The sequence below is a fragment of the Lepidochelys kempii genome, chromosome 1, assembly GCF_965140285.1.
Source record: "Lepidochelys kempii isolate rLepKem1 chromosome 1, rLepKem1.hap1, whole genome shotgun sequence".
NCBI lineage: Eukaryota > Metazoa > Chordata > Testudines > Cheloniidae > Lepidochelys > Lepidochelys kempii.
In genome coordinates this window covers 205216194-205237780 of record NC_136380.1, presented here as the reverse complement: position 1 = coordinate 205237780, position 21587 = coordinate 205216194, and the positions used below count along the sequence as shown (strand labels likewise).

The 21587-nt window shown below is 47.8% G+C and overlaps 1 protein-coding gene across 2 annotated transcripts in view; it reads right to left on the bottom strand.

Moving 5' to 3' along the window:
• The window catches only part of VANGL1 (VANGL planar cell polarity protein 1), a 52977-nt gene extending 37039 nt beyond the window's left edge, over nt 1-15938 (bottom strand). Inside the window, exons 1-4 of one of the 2 annotated variants that reach the window (XM_073309155.1) lie at nt 15867-15938; nt 7235-7525; nt 5888-6014; nt 1332-1939 (exon numbers count right to left, since the gene is read on the bottom strand). In XM_073309155.1, the coding sequence (XP_073165256.1) occupies nt 1332-1939; nt 5888-6014; nt 7235-7305 (806 nt within the window). In that variant the 5' untranslated portion in view covers nt 7306-7525; nt 15867-15938. The remainder of the gene's footprint in view (nt 1-1331; nt 1940-5887; nt 6015-7234; nt 7526-15866) is intronic. The other variant, XM_073309165.1, reaches the window with a different exon arrangement.
• Nucleotides 15939-21587: the final 5649 nt, after the last annotated feature.

The window sequence follows — 21587 nt, the reverse complement described above, 5'->3', positions numbered from 1 at the left end:
CCTTGGCTCTTGCTCTAACCACTAAGCCCTACTTCAAAGCAATTCCATTGCTTTGCTAACAGGCTGCAGGAGACTGTTCATATATTCATTTAAACCAGCAGACACTAATCTCTCCATCTGCAGTAGATCTGTGTGTGCCACAGGGATCTGGACAGGATACATTTGACAGATGTTTAATCCAGACACTAGTTGATAGCATCTTCCCTTTAAAGTCATTCCCTCCCCCAGCCTGAGGAGCCATCAGTTTCATGGAGTGAGGGAACCAGAAATAAGTCTTCTCCCCCACAAAAAAGTTCTAGCCAGTGTGACCTGGCCTTTCCCACACCTGAGAGAGGCAGGTACCTCAGCACAAAGGACGGGGCTGTCAGGCGTGAGTCATACAACTAAGGGTATCAAATGACATCTAGGAGGTGCCGGAGTGCTAAGAAGATCTAATAACATTTAGGCACCATGGCCCCACCTGGACACCTATAAAGTAGAGCATACCACCCACCACCACCTGAAGCAGCAAATAATCCAGAAACCAAACGAAGCACATTAGTAACAATATAGAGCAACTGAAAAGGCAGCCAAAGCTTACACGTAGGGCTGACAGCAGCGGAAACAAATACTACAGAGTGCGTGTCTTCAATTACCCTAAGAGGGGAGGGAGAAGCTGGGGCGGCTCTTTCACAAGGAGCTAGTGCCATATCCTGGGAGCTGCCACAGCAACAGCTTGCTCATCTGTGTACCGAGGGCATGCAAACAGAACCCCTTCACATCAAGTAGCGTCAGGCTCCAGATGCACAACAGGACGAGCCTTGAACATAGCCCCCGCCGTCTTGATCACAGACTTGACAAGCCAAATCATCAGTCTGAAAAAAATTCTAATCTCATCAACTGCTGATCACTTACAGACAGGACCCCTTTCCTCCTGGCTACCCAATGCAGGAGCATTTAGGGATTCTTCAGGCAGTCCCAATGCTGGCTCTTCATAGGAAGAGAAGAGAGGAAGGCAAGGACTAGAGGTTAAAACACAGGCCTAGGACTGAGGAGATCTGCATTCAGTCCCCAGCTCTACTGGCCCTTACCGCGGGCAAATCACAGCCTTTGTACCTGTTCCACTAACTGTGAAACTGGAACACTCCTTTCCTACCCCACTGGGGAGCTGACAGGTTTAATCTTTTCTTCATGAAGGACTTAGAGAGCCTCGGGTGGGGAAGGTTAGAGAAACCCACTGGATATCACAATAAAAAAAACCCATGCTCAACGGATTGCATTCTCTGCTGTTGCACTTGGATCTTGACACAGATTTCCAGACATTCCCCTGCCCCCAAGAACTTTCAACCTACCTCAGGTGCCCCAAGCTATAATATCGCGACTCTCCGTCTGTCGACCGCACCACCTTGACCGTGAACATGGGCTGCAGTTGCCTCAGCTCCAGCAGCACAATGGCTAGATAGTGAATGAAGAGGAGAGCATCTACAAGAGACACTGCATACTGCACTATCCCCTGGTAATTGGTGTCCTTGGAGTCCAAGATGCGGACGCCATAGAAGAGCCAGTAGGAAAAAACAAACAGGAATATAAGGACCAACAAGAGGGCCCGGAACATGAACACTCTTGGTATATCCGCCTTCGGCTGACGGAAGAACAGAGCCCAGGTCCCAATCAGAAGAATCAGGAGTTTAAAAGCCACAGAGATGAACAGTCCCTCGCAGACGGTGCCACATGGCTCCAGTTCATCCCGCCACAGGATCTGGGGTAAGAGAATGAAGGCAATGGGGGTAAGGAAGACGAGGAGTCCAAGGACAGCAGCCACTGTTAAACCAAGGTAGCGTTTGCAATCCAAGCCAACACTGTCCTCCAGATCCTTACTGATCCTGGCAATGTCCTCCTGGGAGATGCTGTGCTCCGAGGTGCCTGTGATAGCTGTTGTGGTCTCACCCCAGTTGTCATCCTGAAAGGGAAAGAGAATAAGGAAACATCAGTTTATATCAATTCCTGACATTCTGCGTTTAGAACCCAAAGGGCCACATGGTCACCAAAGAGGATTGGAAACCGCCACAACACAGCTGAACAGCAGGTTTAGAATCCCCCAAAAATGTATTCAACAATAACGTGGGAGCGTGGGAAGCAGGGGTAAATGGTCTAACCGAATTTGGAATTTTTTCTTGCATCTACAGCCCCAAGAGAGATGACTCAACATGAGAACGGCTGTACTGGGTCAGACCAATGGTCCATCTAGCCCAGGATCCTGTCTTCCGACAGTGGCCAATGCCAGGTGCCCCAGAGGGAATGAACAGAACACGGCAATCATCAAATGATCCATCCCCTGTTGCCCACTCCCAGTTTCTGGCTAACAGAGACTGTGGACACTCAGAACATGGTTTTCCATCCCTTCCCATCCTGGCTAATAGCCACTGATGGACCTAACTTCCATGAATTTATCTAGTTCTTTTTTGAACCCTGTTATAGTCTTGGCCTTCATAACAACTTTACATGCTGATTACCGTGCATGGGTCTTTCCTTTCAGTTCCCTGAAAGACAATCAAATACCCTGCCCAATCTGTAGGGACAACAAAGATTATATGTTACGGTGTGAGTGTGAGTAGAAGGAAGGAAGGGGATTCATGAAGGGAGAAAGACTGGGAGCATTTGCTCCTGCTACTTAGAGATCTGGAGAACAAGCCCTGATAAAGATAGCCAGAAGTTAAAAATAGAGGAGCCCACCTCCTGCAGATACAGAACATTCTGTAAATGCAGGAACTAGTGCTCTTCCAGTCCGCAAGTATTTATAAGTGCAGTGCAGAATCCACCTGCAAGAGAAATTCTGTTTCAATGGTCAGCAATGAGTTGAGTGCAATTATGGTTATAGTGAAACCTCATCCATGGTTTGCACTTTCACTGTGTATTTTCTCAGTCTCCCTCACTAGTGGAGGAAACATTACACACATCCTCTGCTGAACTGTTTTAGCCAATGTTTGTTAAGCTAACAACCAACTCACCAGTAATTTGAGGTGCTGGGCCATGTGACTCTGTGGGATTCTACAACACTTGTGAGCTCCTATATTAAAGTACTGGATGTGTCCAAAAGCTGTTCAACCTGAAGCCAGCATATTTGAAAAAGTAGGGACGATTGCCAAAGAGTCAAATTTCAGTCTACAATAAAGTTGTCTGAAAGTCAGCAATAAAAGGATTCCAACTTCAGAGAACTTCTGCCACAGAGATCCTTCCTACTCCATGAACACACCTACACAAGGTCAGATTAACTCTTTATCTTTGTATGTATGGATCTGATGTGGAGCTGCTGTTCAGGGACTGACTCAGACTTCTGAAGACTTGACAATTTACACCAGTGCATTCCAAACTGCATTAAAGCTTCTAGACAATAGGTAGATTCCTTCATTCCACCCAGTGGCACCTTAAGCCTTTGTAGTCACCCAGTCAGTCATTAGCACCCCAACATGGTTTTGGGAAGAGAAAAAGATATCCCAGTGCAAGTGTGTCTGTGACTGATAGGAGAAAACCCTCTGGGCTTCTGCATGGAAATATGCTGACAAAAGTGTTTTAACAAACAGGTTTAAGTTAATTGACAGAGGTAGTGATGTTGCATTGTTCTTGTTCTGTGGTTTCAGGGCCTCCATCTAATCTCCATCTCCATCAGCCCAGTATCTAATAAAATCATCACAATCCCTTCTCAAAAAAGTTATAAAAAAGATTAAGTCTAAAGGAATCCTTGTAACAGGAGCAGACTGAGGCAGCATAATTGTTTAGAATAGATCCAAGAATTTTCACTTCTGGTGCAATTTGAGACATTAAAATCTTGGGCCTAAAGCACTAAGGTTTTAAAAGGAGAGTGAGAGACCAACCACAGCCAGCATCTTGAAACAGCCTCAGCAACATTAACACTTTTTGTAAAAACAGGCCCTGGAAAGGCCTAACGAGTTCTCAAATGGAGTGCAGTACTAGAGTACTCTGCCTTCTGCTAGCACCTTCCATATGATGATCTAGGCATTGTCGATTCTTAACCCCTCCCCACTCAGTGAGGTGGACCAATATAATTACCCCCATTTTACAGATGGAAAAACAGTGACAGAGGGGGAACTGACTTGCCAAGATCACAGCAAGCCAGGGCTAAAGCCTAAAACAGAACAACACACAAGTCCTGGTTCCCAGCCTCGCTGCTCTAACAGTTCTTCCCATTTTAAATGGCATTATCAAGAGTTCATGCAGTCAAGTGGAGCTACCGGGCTAAAAATTTGTGCTGAAAAGCTGCCGGAGCATAATGTCTTTGAGTTGCTAAGAGACAATCCTTCTTGTATTGTTTCTGTATTTTTCTTAGCTTTTTAGTTTACATTACTAGAGAGATTTGCATGAAGATAAAGACTTGTTTCTTAAGAACTCATCAGCATATTTTGCCCCACCTGACACAAACTCACCCATTCACAACTGCTTAACTGGCAGTTTGTGAAAGCTATTGTCCGAAAAAACAAAGAAGTTTTATTTATGTACCTCCATTTGGCACTCTCTGCAGTGGCATCTGGGTGCTCTAACAACTATTAACGCGTACATTGCTGGCGGGGAAGAGGCAGCAGACTGAGGTCTGGTCTACATAACTACTGCGCTCATGGGATGTGAAAAATCCACAGCCCTGAGTGAAGTAGTTATACGAACCTAACTCCCACCCGCCCGCTTCCCCCCCTCCCTCTCCCCACCCGTAGACAGTGCTACATCAGTGGGAGAGCTTGGTGTAGGAGCATCTTCATTAAAGCGCTACAGCGGTGCAGCTGCGCCGATGCAGCGTTTTAAGTGTAGACAGGCCGATTCCCTGAGAGAGTTCCTGGTTTTGTGTAAGACATCAGTACTAACCTAAAAAGTGCATGCAGATGAAGAGTGAAACATAGGATGCACTAAAACACTATTTAGACACTATTCCAAGTTTGTCTTGAAGCGTCACAGCTCTTTAAGGCCACTATTCACGCAGTATGACTGCTTCAAACTGTGGAGCTCCCAGTATAGAAGGGCCTCTGTTCTGATCCAGATGTAATATAGAAACAGTATCTTTCCATTCTTTGCCTGACCTAGTGTCCATATACCTACTGCATGGACTCAATTTTTTGCCGTCACTCCTTTTTCTTATATTTGTTGTACATTGTCTCTTGCTTTCCTCCCTCCACTCAGCATCTTGGTCGCCTGTTCTGTTACTCTTGGAAAGAGTTCTTTTTTAAAAGGTCTAAATTTTTTTTAAAATGGCATGTTGCTCAGCCGAAAAGCGAAGGGGGCTGGGTTGGGTAACTATCCTTGATCAGTGGTAAAAACAGCTGGCTTGGTACGTTTGGCAGGACACAAAGCACCTGTGGTTCAGTAGTAGGCGCTCTTCGAAATCAATAGTGAGCGAAAGCCCTCAGTGTGGCCAGACAGGGCACTGTACTACTGAAAGTGATGCTTTCAGAAGAGACAAAACAAAAGTCCTGACAGCTTGTAAGCTCAAAGGTCCCATACCTTTTAATACAAGCGTGGAGGTATAACTGGATCATTGCATTCTGCCTCTCTAAAAGCCTGTGACCATTTCAATTCTTCATATTTATCTTTAAATCATGTGTTGTGCTCTGTTAAATTGTTACCACATCCCACCACAGAAGTGGCTGCATCTTGGTGGTAGGTGAAGTGATGCAGTCCCTATAGGTAGAGAGTTTTGCAAAGCAGTTTAAGGCCTGAAAAAAAAAACCCAACAGCATTAACTATGATCCAAAGGGACCCGCGAGCCATACCTGCCTGCTACCAAGAGTGCAACAAACACATTTCCATCAGCACTCAGGCAGGCAAAGACAGTCACCAAAGCAGAATGCTGTCCCACAGCCCACGCTTCACCCATCCACGTCTCCATCTGCTTCCCATTCCTTACCTGACCCTCTTCTGTCCGAGAGGCATCATTCCCCAGCAGCGGTTCTGCGGGAGGCGTCTGGATGGTGACTGATTTCTCTGACCTACTGCCATCTTTACTCCGCGGCGATTTGTGCCTGTCCCGACTCCTTTCCCATAAATAAAGGCAAGGGGAGAAGAAGATTACAGGACCCATTCACCAGAAGGCATCACAGACTCAGCCCTCCCAGCGAGATCTACCCACTTTCATTAACCTCCTGTAAATCAAGAGGTGCCCTCGCCTCTTGCCAGTCACTTTTGCGATGCAACCTTCCAGAACATAAACTCCACCTGCTATGCCTCCAAGAAGGTTGGGAGCCAACGTAGATCCCATGTCTGCAGATGGTTTCTGGCAATAGGATTGTAGAGGACTCGCTCCACCGAGGAGCCTGCACCTGCCCGTACAACATGACCCTCTTTCCAAACTTTAAAGGTGCCATCTTGCATGCCAGTCCCCCCAGGGCACGGCACATTAGTTCGGTGCTCACAGAGAGCTCAGCACTGTATAGGACAGTCCCCAGCCTAGAGGACTTAAATTAGAAGCTTTGTACCTATTTCTTCCCTTCTCAATCCCTGGTCACAAACTCCTCCTAGCCCAGCAACATCAGAAAAGGCCTGGAGAAGGGGAAAGTCTCCCACACGTATCCTCAGTGTAAACTCAGGGAGTACTCCCTCTCCCCAAAGGATTTCAGTGGGAGATTTGGGGGTGGCGGGGGGAAGAGGGAGGTCAGTAATCAAACTGTCTCAAGGGGGCTGAGGTAGTACTAAAGGGAGCACTGACAGCAATATTTAGACTAAGATCTTCAGGACAGGGAATGTCTGGGTCCATACAGCACCTAGCACAATGGGGCCCTGATCTCAGATGGAACCTGCTAGTGGCTGCCATAATACATATATAAGCCACAAACAAACTTTGATTTTTAGCTGTTTTTTTAAACACCTGAATTACCCACAAAAGGTATTAACTGAGGGGGAAGGCAGCTGAGGGGAAGAGAGACTTTGCCCCTAGCTGAGAAAGACAAACAGGAGTAGAAAAAAGGAGAAGGAATAGCAAGAACTTTTTAAAAAGCTGGTCAGTCCTCCATCTGGGGACTCTATCCAGCTCTCTCAGTTAATGACTGACCTAACCGAGTTCTTTCCATCTCCACTTTCCGTGGCCCTATTCCTAGTGTCCCGAGAGAGAGAGAAAGTTGTCCCACACTTTGCCTCCTCTAGATCCAGTGTGTTTTGGTCTGCGAGGGGCTTCAGCATGACCTACGGAAGACCTATGTCATGACACTGTGACACTGCCCAGCCTAAAGGACTAATTTGTTAATAACGGTTTCCATACCCTTGTCTGTGGGCTTTTTTGGAGTGACCTGAGTAGTGGGAATATTCCGAGTATGTCGATTCGGTATCCATGGCAGCAGACGCCTGCCCCCGCGCTGGAAGGGGCACTGATCGGCTTCCTTAGACGGTGAGCAGCTGTTGCTCCTGAGGTGGGGTCCTCAGAGAAAGTACCTTCCTGGGTACTCTCAGCGTCCCAATCATGAGTAGCTCCAAAACATCAGGCAGCCAATGACTTTCCACCTAAAGAAACTCTAAGGAGGGAAGAGCAGGTGCCTTAATCTTCAGTACCAACCTAGGAAAAAAGAAACAGATGGGCGTACAATACCGATACTCTACTAAGCAAAGCAGCCACATTCTGACCGTGCTAGGCCTCCTCCCTCCTTCCCCTGTAGCAACTATCAATATTTGTCACACCTGTTCTAAGCGTGTAAACTCCTGTGGACAGATATCACATCTTTTTTGTTCTGTCCATATATTTGTGGAGTAATAAATTATAAAATAAGCAGTTCCTGCTACGCACAACGCAGCCTCATTTATCTCAAAGTCTCCAGGGGACAGCAGAATCTTTGGGTAAACAGAGGGGTCTGGTGAGGGAAAGGCAACGCAGCCCATGCCTGCAGCACAGTGGAGGTCTGTAACTCACTCCTGGAAAATGCACAAAGATACAGTGGGTTCAAGTCTCCACCACCACCTCGCCTGTGCAAAGGAGATATAAAAATGCTACCAAGTCGGAGTGATAACATTTTACACTCACATTGCGCAGGTGCGTATCAGCGGGCAAGGCAAAAGAGAATCAGACCCACCGTGCCTGAACCTGAACTGTTTGCTAAAGTACAAGGTGTGTCCATTTTATTAGCATTACTAACTATAAAATACCATTGATTACAAGGCCCCCTATCACTTACCATCTACATGCTACTTGGGCTATGAACTGCAGCTTTTTAAAAGTCACAGGAGTCAGGGTAGAGACTATTAGATCACATTTACTTTACACACACCCTGGATCTGTGCAAGATTTCTTTCCTGGAGTACATTTGGAACGGCATTCTGGCTTATGACATCTTTGTAACAAGCAGAAAAGGGAACATGCTTTGGAAAGAACAAGATATTGGAACAACAATCAAACATGTCCGATGGAGTCGGAGCTCTGTGCGAGGGACTGGTGGACACTAATCCCTTTCATTCTGGGGAACCCAAATTCCCACTTTGGATTAGGTTACAAATTAAACTGATTAGCGGAGAGAGGAGCAATTTGCCAGTTTTTGCGATGCACACAATCAGGACTGTCACCACACAGATCCCCAGCCTCTAGAATAGTAGGTGGCAGGACTGCAGCTCAAGACTGTGGGCCCTTGGCAGAGCTTGGTGTTTGGCACGAGGAAGGAGGGAGCAATCTTATGCATTTCCTGCCCAGGCTATTCCTGCCTCTCATCAGCGTCGTGGCCTTTACTTTCATTGGTGTTACATTTATTTACAAGTTCTAAGATGGGAGAGTTTGCTTTCATTAAATCCTTCTATTATTTTCTGTTCACAGCAATCTTCAAACCTCTTGCAGGAAATATTCAACCTCCTTCAAAAGAAGCAAGAGTTGGCTTTTTAACTCATCTGGGCTAATCTTTTCAACACCTCATGTGCTAATTAGTGATGTAAGTATACAGCACACACCACATTACACAGTATAAAGTGTGCAGAACAAAGAACAAAATGCTGGTCCCATGGAGTTCACAGTCTGATGGAACAAATGGGGACAATATTACAAAATGTTACATGGATGGTGGGAGCTGCAAGGCCTTTGTCAAATAGTTGGGCGCTTGCAGGAGTTATTTGAATGGAGAGGGCGTTGGCTGTGTGCATGTTAATTGGGAGGGTGTTGCAGCTATAAGGCAGGAAAGTCTCCAAATGAAAGGAGGCACAAAGCTGGGTGGGATGCAGGAGGGTAGAGACCCAGGCAAGAGCAGAACCATGCAGAGATCTGAAAGCAAGTAGGAGAGGCTTGAAGTGTAGGCAGGAGAAGATCGGAAGCTAGTGCAGATGTGTGCGCAAGGACGGTGGTGAGAAGAAAACACCCTTCGCAGAACATGATCAATAGAAACCACCTACAGCCATAATCTGCAATTCCCGTAAATCAGCAAGACTTGCATGCAAAAGAGGAGGAACATCCTGAATTAGACAGAAGTTGCAATTAAGAGGCATGGCCTCAAAGTCATTATTTCCAATCACAAATTGTTTGTGACCTTATTCAAATCTATTCTTTGAGGACAGCTATCCTCTCCACTAACATGTGCCCCTACGATGGGATAACCACCCCAGTATAGAAGTTACACTAGCTTCTACTATAGAGACTAACACTCTTACCTCTCAGAGGTTCTCCAGGCACTTTGTAAACATACATTACTTAAATCTCTCAGCCTCCCTGGAAAGTCGGTATTATCTCCATTTTACAGATGGAGAAACTTAGGCATAGAGGGCAAGTGGCTTGCCCAAAGATCACACAGCAATTCAGTGGCAGAGCCAAGAATAGGAGTATAATTCCCCAACCCCTCCTCTAACTACAACCCTAAGGCAGTAACCAGTGCTTTGATGTAGCAATTCCTTGTGTGTTAGCAGTGGAGCTTCCGTTGAGGGGATGGCGGCAGAGAGATAACCCATGGTGTACTGCTTTACAGGCACGAGGATCTCTGTTGAGAGTCAACATAGCATTTCAGCAGACCAACACTACAGCGAAAGTACCCAGGCTTTCCCCGCATGAATCAAGAGCGGGCAGTTCCCATTCTAAGGTGGGGAGAGGTGACACAAGAGATCAAGTGGAGAACACGCACCCTATATCAGGAAGTATTTTCATTAAGCTAACACAGAAACACCAGGGCAGGCAGGCAGGATCCCACTAAGTTGTGTGTCTGTGTGTGTGTATAAACAAAAGCAACGGTTGTGATGCAACGCCACAAAAAGTCAATGAGAGGGTCCCAAAAAGTAAAACCTCTTGGATCAGTCACCACCAACAGCAATACCCTTAACGCGAGAGTTCTGCAACACCTCACAGCCTTGGCCACGTGACACTGACGGTTAAACAGAGCGCTCTGCCAAGGCTGCAGCAGGGCTGCTATGAATGGGCACTATATCCGTTTGAATTCAGTTGGGAGAGAGAGAGACCACTGGCTTTGCCTATTAGCCAGCTAAGGGCACCCAAACTTTGGGCAACCCAGGGCTGCACTGGCAACTTTCCAGAAGCCTGAAGACCATACCCAATTTGAGCAACATAGAGCAACACCACAGACAACCTCCTTTGGAAGACTGCAGAGATCACAATCCTACAATGCTCCGTTGACATGGAGCATGCACACCCAAATCAGGCAGGGACGGGTGTGCGGTATGTAGCTCACAGTAGGAAATGGCTAAGCCCAGCTGGGATAAACTCTTAAGAACTGCCAACGGGGGTGAGAGAAAGGAAAAAAGAAGAGTCACAAGGGAGGGCTAATTAGGTTGGGAAGCCATAAGACGACAAAAAGAAAAGGAGGACTTGTGGCACCTTAGAGACTAACAAATTTATCTGAGCATGAGCTTTCGTGAGCTACAGCCCACTTCATCAGATGCATGCAGTGGCTCATGAAGTTGACAGATTTCCACTCCATACGGCTAAATTCAGTGCCTTGCATAATGACAGGTTTCAGAGTAGCAGCCGTGTTAGTCTGTAGCCGCAAAAAGAAAAGGAGGACTTGTGGCACCTTAGAGACTAACCAATTTATTAGAGCATCAGCTTTCGTGAGCTACAGTAGTCCTTGACTGGCAGGCCCAGAAAGTAATGGGAAGGCTCCTACAATTAACATTCTGCACAGAGCGGACATGAGTGCAGCACCTAGCACAATGGGACCGAACCTGGTTGTGGCCTATAGATGCTATCACAATAAAAGTAACAATAAATCTCCTCATGGCCCTAGGGGATGGGCAACTGTACTGTACAGAAGCCTTATCTAGTCACAAGCTTGCACCAGTTTAAACCCCAATTTAAGTTCATCATCATGTGTGACTACTCAAGGATGCCCTGATTGTGTTCAGACACTTTGGACTGGCATTGAAGGAAGCCCTTTTGGGTACCAGAGTGTGGTGGGGAAGGGCTTGGGTAGGACTTTGACTGTGTGTATCCTTTTCGCAGCCCATAAAGGTGTTGCAAACTTCACCCAGCTGCTGAGCACATGGGGATACAGAGCCCTGCTATGCTCCCTAAAGGGAAGGTGGTTATGCTGGCAAGAAGAGCACTAGCCCCTCACATCAAGATGAATCACTGCATATTAGATAAGATAGTCTCCACAGGGTACAGTAGAGATCTCTGTAATTAAGGTTGCTAAGTAACTCATTGTAACTCCCTAGTTTCACATGCTCATAAACCGCTCACAAAAATTTCTTCTTTGGAATGGCCATTTTCCTTGCTTAGGGCCCAAGCCTGCTGTTAGTGAAGTCAGTCTGTCATTGATTTCAAGAGAGCAAGGTCCCAGATCCAGGCAATTACCAAAAAGGTTGAGTTGAGTTGGTCGCATTCAGCCCTTTGATTTACAAATGTGAACAAAAATACCCAGCCTTCTATGCTACCCCACCAGTTTCCTCACCATTTCAAGGTTTGCTCATGCAGTGCTTGGGAAGATAACTCTAGATCAGCTCAGCTTTGAAGTTTCAAATTTAGTAAGGAATTAATCTTTATGCAGGTTTAGAATTTCTGCTGAATTAGATTTTGGCAGTTAGTTTGTGAAGTTACGTGCATTTAAAAATGCCATTTGGAGCATAAGCAGCAGAAAGCATCCACAAGTACACACATGTTCAGCTAAGTGTGCAGTTGGCCTCAATATTTAAATGCCACCAACTGTGTATTGGCCAATGGAGGCCCATAAGCTGGCAAACAAGGGAAATTTCTCCCAATTTAATTTAGTAAAGACTTGGAAATTAAATACAAAAACCTAAAAGCTGTGTTAAGGCAATGTTAGGATTGCACCGCCAAAGACCAAGAGGCAGGAAATTTACAAGTTAAAAGTTCCTGGGCAGCATTAACTCGGCTGCACAGTATATCTGTGGTGTTTCCCTATTCCTCTTTTCCTTAAGTGTAAAAGTCATGTAGTTTAATATATTAAATTGCACACTTAAGAACAAATAGAAAGAGCCACGTATGAGCAACTTCACCAAATTAATGTTGCAAGAACATTAACTTCAGCAGTTCCTGACTCAAGCCCCAATCCAGAAATCACACCCACAAGGGCAGAATGGTCTGTCCACGTGAATCCAGTTGTAGGACTCGGGACTTTCATTTTAAGTGCGCAACCTCCATTACGTACTTTTTTTGCACTTGAGTTTGTGGCACGTTTCAGCTTTCACTCTGGCAGCAGCTTTTTTATTTCCGATATCTAAGTTAAGGCCTTCACATTATATGGCATGGATCTTCCTGCAGGAGGAGAGTCTGAATTTGTTTTAAATAGGTAATACAAACACATGGGTGAATCATTTGAACATGTATTACAGGTCCAAAAACACAGCAGTGCTGTTTGCTTTGTAACAAACGGAAGTGTTTGCCAAGCAAGAGATTTGAGTTACAGCCCACACCATGTGCAGCCGCTAGTCTGCGTCCTGAAAAGCTCCTACCGGGCTTTCTTTAGGGCCCCGGCTAGCTACTCAGCAGCGCTTCATTGCAGCCTTCCCCAAATTTTTGGAAGCTGAGTCTGTACCTCTTAGTTTGCATACCCCCCATGCTCCTAATCTTTTGTGGGATCCTTGGGGAGGAGGGCACAACCCACACTTTAGGAAACACTGGTCTTCATTATATGATCTATGCTTTCATGAGCAGTGACATAGTGAACGACATTGACATTTAAAGCGTCCTGGCCTCCGAGTTAGCCTTTGTTGAAACGAACAGGGCAGGTCAACCTTGGAGCCATTGTTTCAGGCCCTCGGCAAACTCAGGCATACTAATCTGCATTGGTTATACGAAGGTCACATTTTCAAGGTTTTCTCTGAAACCGTAATAGCTAGACTTTTGGGGGTTCTTCTAAATGAAAGCTGAGACTCTGGAGAACAACTGAGAGGTCTGTTTGTACCCCCTCCGGGGGGGGCATCCTTTAGGACCCTTTGTGCCACTTACACTTCAACTACAGGGGGTGGAATGGCCAGTGGATCTACAGTCCCAAATCCAAATCCCTACTGGGCAACCCAGCTGGGCTTCATAATGTGCACCTCTTACAGGGGCTCCCCATCCTTTTGAAAGTAGAATTTCACTGGCTTTGTAATGTCCTCAGTAACAATGGAGGAAGGGGCAGGATTTGCTCCAAAGAGAAGTGTGAACTCCTTCTATTCATCTCAATGGGACAGTAAACCTGAAGTGATGGTAAGCAATTTATTTGCAAAAAATATTACCCATAGCACCCAGTCAGCCCTTTCTTCTTCTGTTGGAGCACTAGATACCCAAGGTACCGGCAGCCACTAGCATTTTAACCACTCTTTCATGCAAACACTGCTCTGATCAGGGTCAGATGTTATGGTGCTTAGTTTGTTAGTGGCTATCTGGAGCCCTGAATGCACTAACCTTCACTCCAGTGGTGGAGGTGAAAGGACAATAGCAAACATGGGAATTTAGAAGCAGTATCCTAACTTAGACACAGTCTGTATATCTGCTTAGCTTTCATGCTCCTGGCTGATAGCCATCGGCGGTTAGCTACCTCTCTGTGTGGCTGAATGTGGGCTGGAAATCCTTCCAGAATTTTGACTTGCAAGGAGTTTTTTTTAATAGGAGGTTTTCTGTAACTCTATTCACCATTTATTTTAAAGATTAACAAGTTAAATTACTATAGGACCAATATTGGTCTCAGCTTTGCAGCCAGTTATATATTCAAACCCCAAAAGGAATAAAAAGCCAAGCCTCTTTAAAATCAAATTCTTAGAAGGTTAAATACTCAGCAACTATGAGGCAAGAATTACTAACCCAAACAGCAAAATACAATTCTTCTCCCACTAATCAAAACTATTTTCCTAACTGATATTCTAACGCTATGTACAATTGTTAGTTCTGCCTCCCTAGAGTAAGAAAGCTGATGACCTGTCATTTGCACCTTCAGGAACATGTAGCTAAAGAGCTCAGCCTTTGGTGCAAGAATGGTTATTTTGAACCATTAAGTAACATTCTAAACAAAGAAATTAAGTCTTTTTTTTTTTTTTTTTTTTTAGCACCCATTCAAAGTTTGCAATTGTTATAACAAACTGGCAAAAGTAATAACTCAGTCTTCTTCAATCACCACCTATATTGCTAAAAACTAAAAGGAGTGTCCCCTGCAGCCCAAGTGCAGGCCTGTGCTTTCGGAGCAGAAGGATCTCAGGTTTCTCTCTATCACTGAAAGGCTGTAAGTTGCCATGGTCTAAACTTAACAGACAGCCAGGCAGACCTGTGTAGCCATAAATTGTCACATTAGTCCAAGTGATCAAACTAAGTTCTGTATAACTAGATCACATTATGCTTTACTAGCTTTTTTGTCTTATACACCTACCCACAGTTACCCAAACAGACTTGGAATTTAAACAACTTAAACGTCATCCAGGGAATTAAGATATATTTGCAGAGCATTGAACTCAGTTTTAATTCACTGGTTTATTAATCAATGACTAATTTGCTCCAAACACAGGGCTTTAAAAATTCACTTGCCATTGGTGAGTGGGACGCTTTCCCTGGCAACCCTGCGCAAGGCAGTGTTGCCTTCCCAGGTCTGCAGGCAAGCCCCAGTGTGCCTAAGCTGCTGCTCATAGCCCTGCCTGAAGTTAGCAAGATTCCAGTTGTGTGCACTGCTGTTATTCAGGACTCTGTGGGCAGCAATGCCAAATGACAAGACTCTGGTCTGATTTATGCTGCTGCACGGGAAAGCTCTGAGCAGCAAAGGCAGAAGATCTAGAAAACAGAGGCTGGGGCAACCCTTGCAGCAGCCAGGAGGCTTGCGGTGGGGGGAAGGAGAAGTGACAAAAAGCTCCTTCTCCCTTCCACCAGAAGCGTGGAGTGCCCAAACGGATCAGGCACCTACTAGCCAGGATGTGCAAGTGAAGTACACGCTGGCGGGTAGCTGAGACCCACAGAAGCCCGCTTACCGCTTCCCCGACCCTGGTTTAACAGAGGCAGCGAGATGCCTGCCAGCCTGAGCCGAGGGGCCACCCAGCCTTGAGCAGCCCAGCAGCTAAGAACCATCCTCCATGCCGGGCGGCCCCCGATGGGAGAGGGGCTGTGGGCCGCCAGCCCCCAGGCGCAGAGCACGCCCGGCGCGACCCCCCGCCCTGCTGGGGCCGAGGGCTGAACAGGCCCGGCAGGACGGTGGGGGGCTGCTGGAGGAGGAAGCCGGGGAAGGGCTGGCACGGCCGCAGCCCCCTGGGGCTACCTGCCCCGCGGGGGGAGGGCTGAGGGGCGCAAGCCGCAGTGGGACCCCCGCCCCCGCGGGGGAGGGGATGTGGGGCCAGCCCGGGGAGGCGAGAGCAGCCCCGGGGGTGCTGGGCGCGTGCAGGGCAGAGCCCCGCGGAAGCCCCGGCCCCGCGTTGGGCAGCGCTGCGGAGGGGGAGCCCGCGCCCCGCGGCGGGCCGGGGGAGCCCCAGGCAGGGGGAGCCGGGCCGCCCACGCCCGCACCCACCTCTCGCGGCCGCTCCATGCTGCTCCCGGTACCAGCCCCGCTGCTGCAGTTGCTAGCGCCGCCGCTTTCCGCTTCCTGTGCCCGGCGCCGCCCCGCCCCACCGCAGGGACCAGCCCCCCAGGACTAGCCGCCCTGCGGTCCGCCTGCCGGCCCCACAGCCCCCTCCGGGACCCACCGCCTGCTGGGACATCTCCCCCCCCCATTCCGCACAGCCGCTCCAGGGCCCCCCGACCTGCTGGGACCGCCCCCCTGCCTCCCAACCTCCAGCCCCCCCGCCGCCTTGGGACCACCCCTTGCTGCTCCCCCAGCCCCACTGGGACCTGCCCCAGGCCTGCTGGAACAATTTGTATAGTGGGAGTGGTGAGAGCCATTGACTCCAGCTGTAAGCCCTGTATTTCATGGAAACCATTTGAAGCCAGGAGGTGCGGCAGCACCCCCAATTCCAGCACCTTTGACCTGCCCTACTGCAAGCTTCCCTCAGGGCCCCCAGCATCCCCAACTATACCCCATCCCCTCCCCAGGACCACACTCTTACAGACACCCATGCATAAGAGCAGCCCCTGCCCCTCGCTCCCACTGCAACTCTCTTTAGGATCAGCCCTTAGAATCATAGAATCATAGAATATCAGGGTTGGAAGGGACCTCAGGAGGTCATCTAGTCCAACCCCCTGCTCAAAGCAGGACCAATCCCCAACTAAATCATCCCAGCCAGGGCTTTTTCAAGCCTGACCTTAAAAACTTCTAAGGAAGGAGATTCTATGGAGACCTCACTCCTTTCAGGGCAAACAGTTCATGAGGGCCAGGAGTGCTTCTGAGGGCAGGTCTACACAACCTCTAAAGTTGATCCAACTTGCGCTACTCAGGGGCACGAAAAAGACACTCCCCCTGAGTTATGCAAGTGTACACCAGTGCTATGTCGGTGGGAGATGTTCCCCCGCCAACATAGCTTCTGCTTCTCATGGAGGTGGAGTAATTATGCTGTTCCAACACTATAACCTCCCCCACACCCCCGAGCCCAGCCCCTTGCACCCCCATACTGCTGCATCCACCTCTGGGATTCTTGCAACCTTCTCTCCTGCAGGATCAGCCCTCTCCAGCCAGGGCTCGATTAATCACTAGGTACACAAGTGCCTTCACTCTGGGGTCACTCAATATCACCATGTGCTGGAACCCTCACTCTACAGTATGAAGCAGTATGCTCCAACCCAAGGGGCTGCAGAGGGAACCCCAGACAGCACCCATTTCTCTTCAAAGGAATCCAAGGAGCCAGTAGATGCCACCAAGAGGAACTCCACCTGGGTGCGGGAAGAGCTAAAGGACCAGTAATAATCCCTGTGGTTGCAGAACATGCCCCCTGCTTGCCCCATTATATTTCTTCCTCCTAGTTTGGTGGATACCCATTGTGGGCTAGTGGATATGGCACTAGACTGGGAGTCAGGAGGCTTGAGTTGTGTCCCTGGGTTTGCCACTGACCTCCTATGTGACCTTAGGCAAGTCACTTCACCGCTCTGTGCCTCAGTTTCCCCCACGCGCACACCTTTTGTGTGTCTTGTCCTATTTAGACTGCAAAGTTTTCAGTGGCAGAGCAAGCAATAGACTCAAGATCTCCTGGCTTCCTGTCTTGTCCTTTAACTACTAGAAAATGTTCTGTCCTTTAAAGGAAGCAGATATTTAAGATGTTTCTTCATGTTATATGTTAATGCAGGGTACTAGGTTATTGTAGTGTTAGTTGGGGGATGTTGGGTTATGTGTTTTTTCCTGCACCCTCTTCTGCCCCCCTTCCCTGAGCACTGTCACAATTGTATTTGCAATATCTGTATATTTGATCTATGATATTTGATCTATATCTTATGCTCATTTATAATAGAACAAAGGCACAAAACTGATTAAGAGATTAAACTTTCATTTCACTCTGATTTGGTAGCTTGCTATACCTACTTTGCACTGGTGTATGCAGGGTATAACATGAGTGGAGTATCAATTTATTAACTCCATTTTATATGATGAGTGGAACACACATCTAAACTTGCCTGAGGGCAGCATATTGAATTGCATTCCAGACTAGTTGCTCTGCCCTGGAATAACACTTTGCTGAAGGACCATCACAGAGCAATATTGAGTGAAGAACTCAAGTACTGGCCCACTCCTATAGAACAATGATTTTTCTATGCCAGGGTTTGCAGGTGGGGCAAGCTTAAGAAAGGGGCAAGGGGGTTGGAGCTTCCCAGTTTAAGCATACGGCATAGAGGAGAGACCCTGCTTAAGAGCATGCCCAGTGACTCCATGACACAAACCCCAGATAGAACATAGGCAGAAGAGAGCCTTCCCCAGCTCACAGAACCCAGTTGACCATACCCCAGCACAGCTACCAGAACTGCCAACCATAGAGACAAGCACCCACAGCTGGGAGCAATAAAGAAAGCAAACCCAACTATAAAGGAAGGGAGCAGATAGAGAAAGGGAAGGCAAAGGGGCAACAGCCTTACACCAAGCTGCTTTCAGGAGACCGATAAACTGCAAGCCTGAGGGTTTAAGGGCTGCTTGATTTATTTTATGTCAAGTTGATAAACTGGCCTAATCTGTGTTAAATAGAGGAAAGCCAGTTTGGCAGAAGTGGCCCACCCAAACAAGCCTGCATGCAGAACTTTGGACAGTAGGTCTCAGGCCTTTGGTTGTTTTCAAAGACCTGTAACTCTCAGTGCTCTAACAGCAAGGTTTCTGTGGCTAATTCCTTTGCTAAGCCCATGTCCCTGGCTTTCCTGCCACGGTCTCCCAGAAGGGTTAAACGAGAAGCCCAGAGTACCCATGGCCCAGGTGGAACTCTGGGGGAGTGTATGTAAGCAACTGGGAGGTCTGACATTGGTTGGGGGGTCTAGGGCAGCTGGATAGCAGTGTCCCATCAAGGGAGTGTGTCCTAAAGTCCCAGAACTAGAAACAGTGACCAGGCTCTACCCAGACTCAGTTGACTTGGAAGCCTGTGGGACCCGGCAACTGGGTGGACTCATAACAGATTGGTGACTTGTAACACAGGGCAATGGTAATTTGGGTCCACTCTTCCCAGGCAGATTCTAGTACAGGGGCAGGCAAACTTTTTGGCCTGAGGGCCGCTTCGGGTTTCTGAAATTGTATGGAGGGCCTGTTAGGGGAGGCTGTGCCTCCCCAAACAGCCAGACATGGCCTGGCCCCTGCCCCCTATCCTACCCCCCCACTTCTCACCACCTGACGACCTCCCTGGGACTCCTTCCCCATCCATCCTGCCCTCGGTCTCCTGACTACCCTCGGACCCCCCGCCCCAACTGCCCCTGCCACCCCGTCCAACCACCCCTTCTCCCTGACCGCCCCAGAACCCCTCACCCCTAACTGCCCCCCCACCCCATTCAACCCCCCCTCTCCTTCCTGACTCTCTCCCCGGAACCTCTGCCCCATCCACCCCCCTGCTCCATCCAACCCCTCCTCTCCTTCCTGAGTGCCCCCCTGGGACCACCCAACCCTTATCCATGTCCCTGACCACCCCCCAAACTCTCCTGCCCTCTATCCAACCCCCTCCCTCCACTCCCTGCCCCCTTACCATGCTGCCTGGAGCACTGGTGGCTGCGGCTGCACCAGGACAGGCAGCCGCGCAGCACAGAGGACCAGGTCAGGCCGAGCTCTGCAGCCCTGCTGCCCAGAGTATTGCACCACACGGCAGTTAACGGCAGAGGGGCCGGGGGCAAGCCTCTACGGCCAGGAGCTCAGGGACCAGGCACGATGGTCCCGCGGGCCATAGTTTGCCCACCTCTACTCTGGTAGATGAAATGTGTGATGTGTTCATGGTTACGTGCTGACCTAGGATTCGCTATATACTTACCGTTCACCATTTAAAGCACAGGGGCGGGGCTGTATTACCTCTCCTGTGGGCCTGGGGCTATTAGATTCCGTGGGGTCCCTGTATACAAGTCTTTTTCCTAATTTAAAACAAGATGATCACAATTATGGCATCAAGGCTATTAATGCTATACTAAACTTGCCTTTTAATTAATATAAAGCCATTCTGTGATTACATTTCAGTCTTAAAACATGTAGAATATAGTTAAGTTAATTTAAAATAACCTACTTCTTACCTTAGAACAGCTGTTATATTAGTTTCTTTCTGGGAAGGAGTTTGGATGCAAGAGGGGGCTCCAGACTGGGGCAGAGAGTGTTGGGGTGCAGGAGACAGTGACGGGTGCAAGCTCTGGGAGGGAGTGCAGGAGGGGGTGCGGGGTCTGGGAGGGAGTTTGGGTACAGGAGGGGATTCTGACCCGGGGCAGGGGGTTGGGGTGCAGGAAGGGGTGTGAGGTAGGCAGGCAGCCTGCCTAAACCCTGCTGCACCATGGTCCCCCTTAGCCCGGGGCCCTGGGCTGCAGTCCCTAAAGCCTCTGCATTAATCCGGCCCTGCATGATGAAATGTTTGGCACTAGTTGAGCTCTTTGGTTAGGAGCATGGCTTGGATGTTTCTAAAGTGTTGTGCATATTTATAGCACTGAATCCTGAGATAAAATCATTATTTCTTAATTTGACCCCCAAATTGTGCTTCCCCAAACCATGAGGACAGTCTGTGCCCCAAGGAGTATGCACCCTCAATGGCACGTGAGAAAACATCTCAATAGGCCAGTTCCTTTCTGTTTTAACCTATATTCCCTTTCACTTCTCATAAACAAGATGGCAGAAGTAAGTTTTAAGCAGGGATTTGATTGTGGTGAAGCAGCTGGCTTGGGAGACTTTATTGAGGGAGAGTATTTCAAGCATAAGAGTCAGCAAAAAAAAAAATAAAGCCCCACTGATGCCTGCAAGCAAGGGAGATCAAGGGGTTATCAATGTGAAGGGCAATGAAGTTGCACCCAACATCTGTGAGGGTTGCTCTAGGTGTCTTTCCACAAGTACAGTAGATTGGTGTTTGTACAGATCCCCATGCCTTGCAATCTGCCAAGGCCCAAATATGGGACGGAATATGTGTCAAAGTTCCAGAATGGGGAACACAAAGAACAATTCATGAAGGCAACTGGAAATGCTGTGGGGATACATTCCTTTGGTGTAAACAACTGTCTAAAATGATTCTGCATTTCTGTTGTAAATATTTTGCAATGTGAAAAGTGTGTGTGGAATTTAGATAATCTGGACCTAGAATGAGGGGCATGTGAGAAGCATGCACATTTCTTCTTCCTATACTGAACTCGTCAGTGGTTTGAGTCATTGTGCCAGCACTTTGATATGCTGCTCATGGCAGGTGACACACTTGCCAGCTTATTAAGCTTGCTAAGTAGACTTTTTAAATGTTCTCCTCTAGGACATCAATTGTTTAGTGGTGGCTAAGATTTCTCATGAACTCTAGAGATTTAAACTTCCTTTTAAGTAGTCTCTTTGCTTTGAAGTTTGCTCTTATTTTCCCAGCAGCATCTAAGCTATTGATTTGTTTTAAAGAAGCCCAACTTTTTCTGTTTATTTTTGTTTGTTTGTTTCTGTTATATTTTCATGTCAGATTTTGGATTCTCTGCCATCCTGGTAAAATAAGAGACATACGTGGGAATCCCTGGGTCACTTTTGTCAGATACTGAGTTGGGAGCTGCTGTATGTTGATTCTGCTCTCCCTCTTCCAAAAATCTTTCTGGGATTTTCATTCAGTTAAAAGAAAAGGAGTACTTGTGGCACCTTAGAGACTAACCACAAGTACTCCTTTTCTTTTTGCGAAGACAGACTAACACG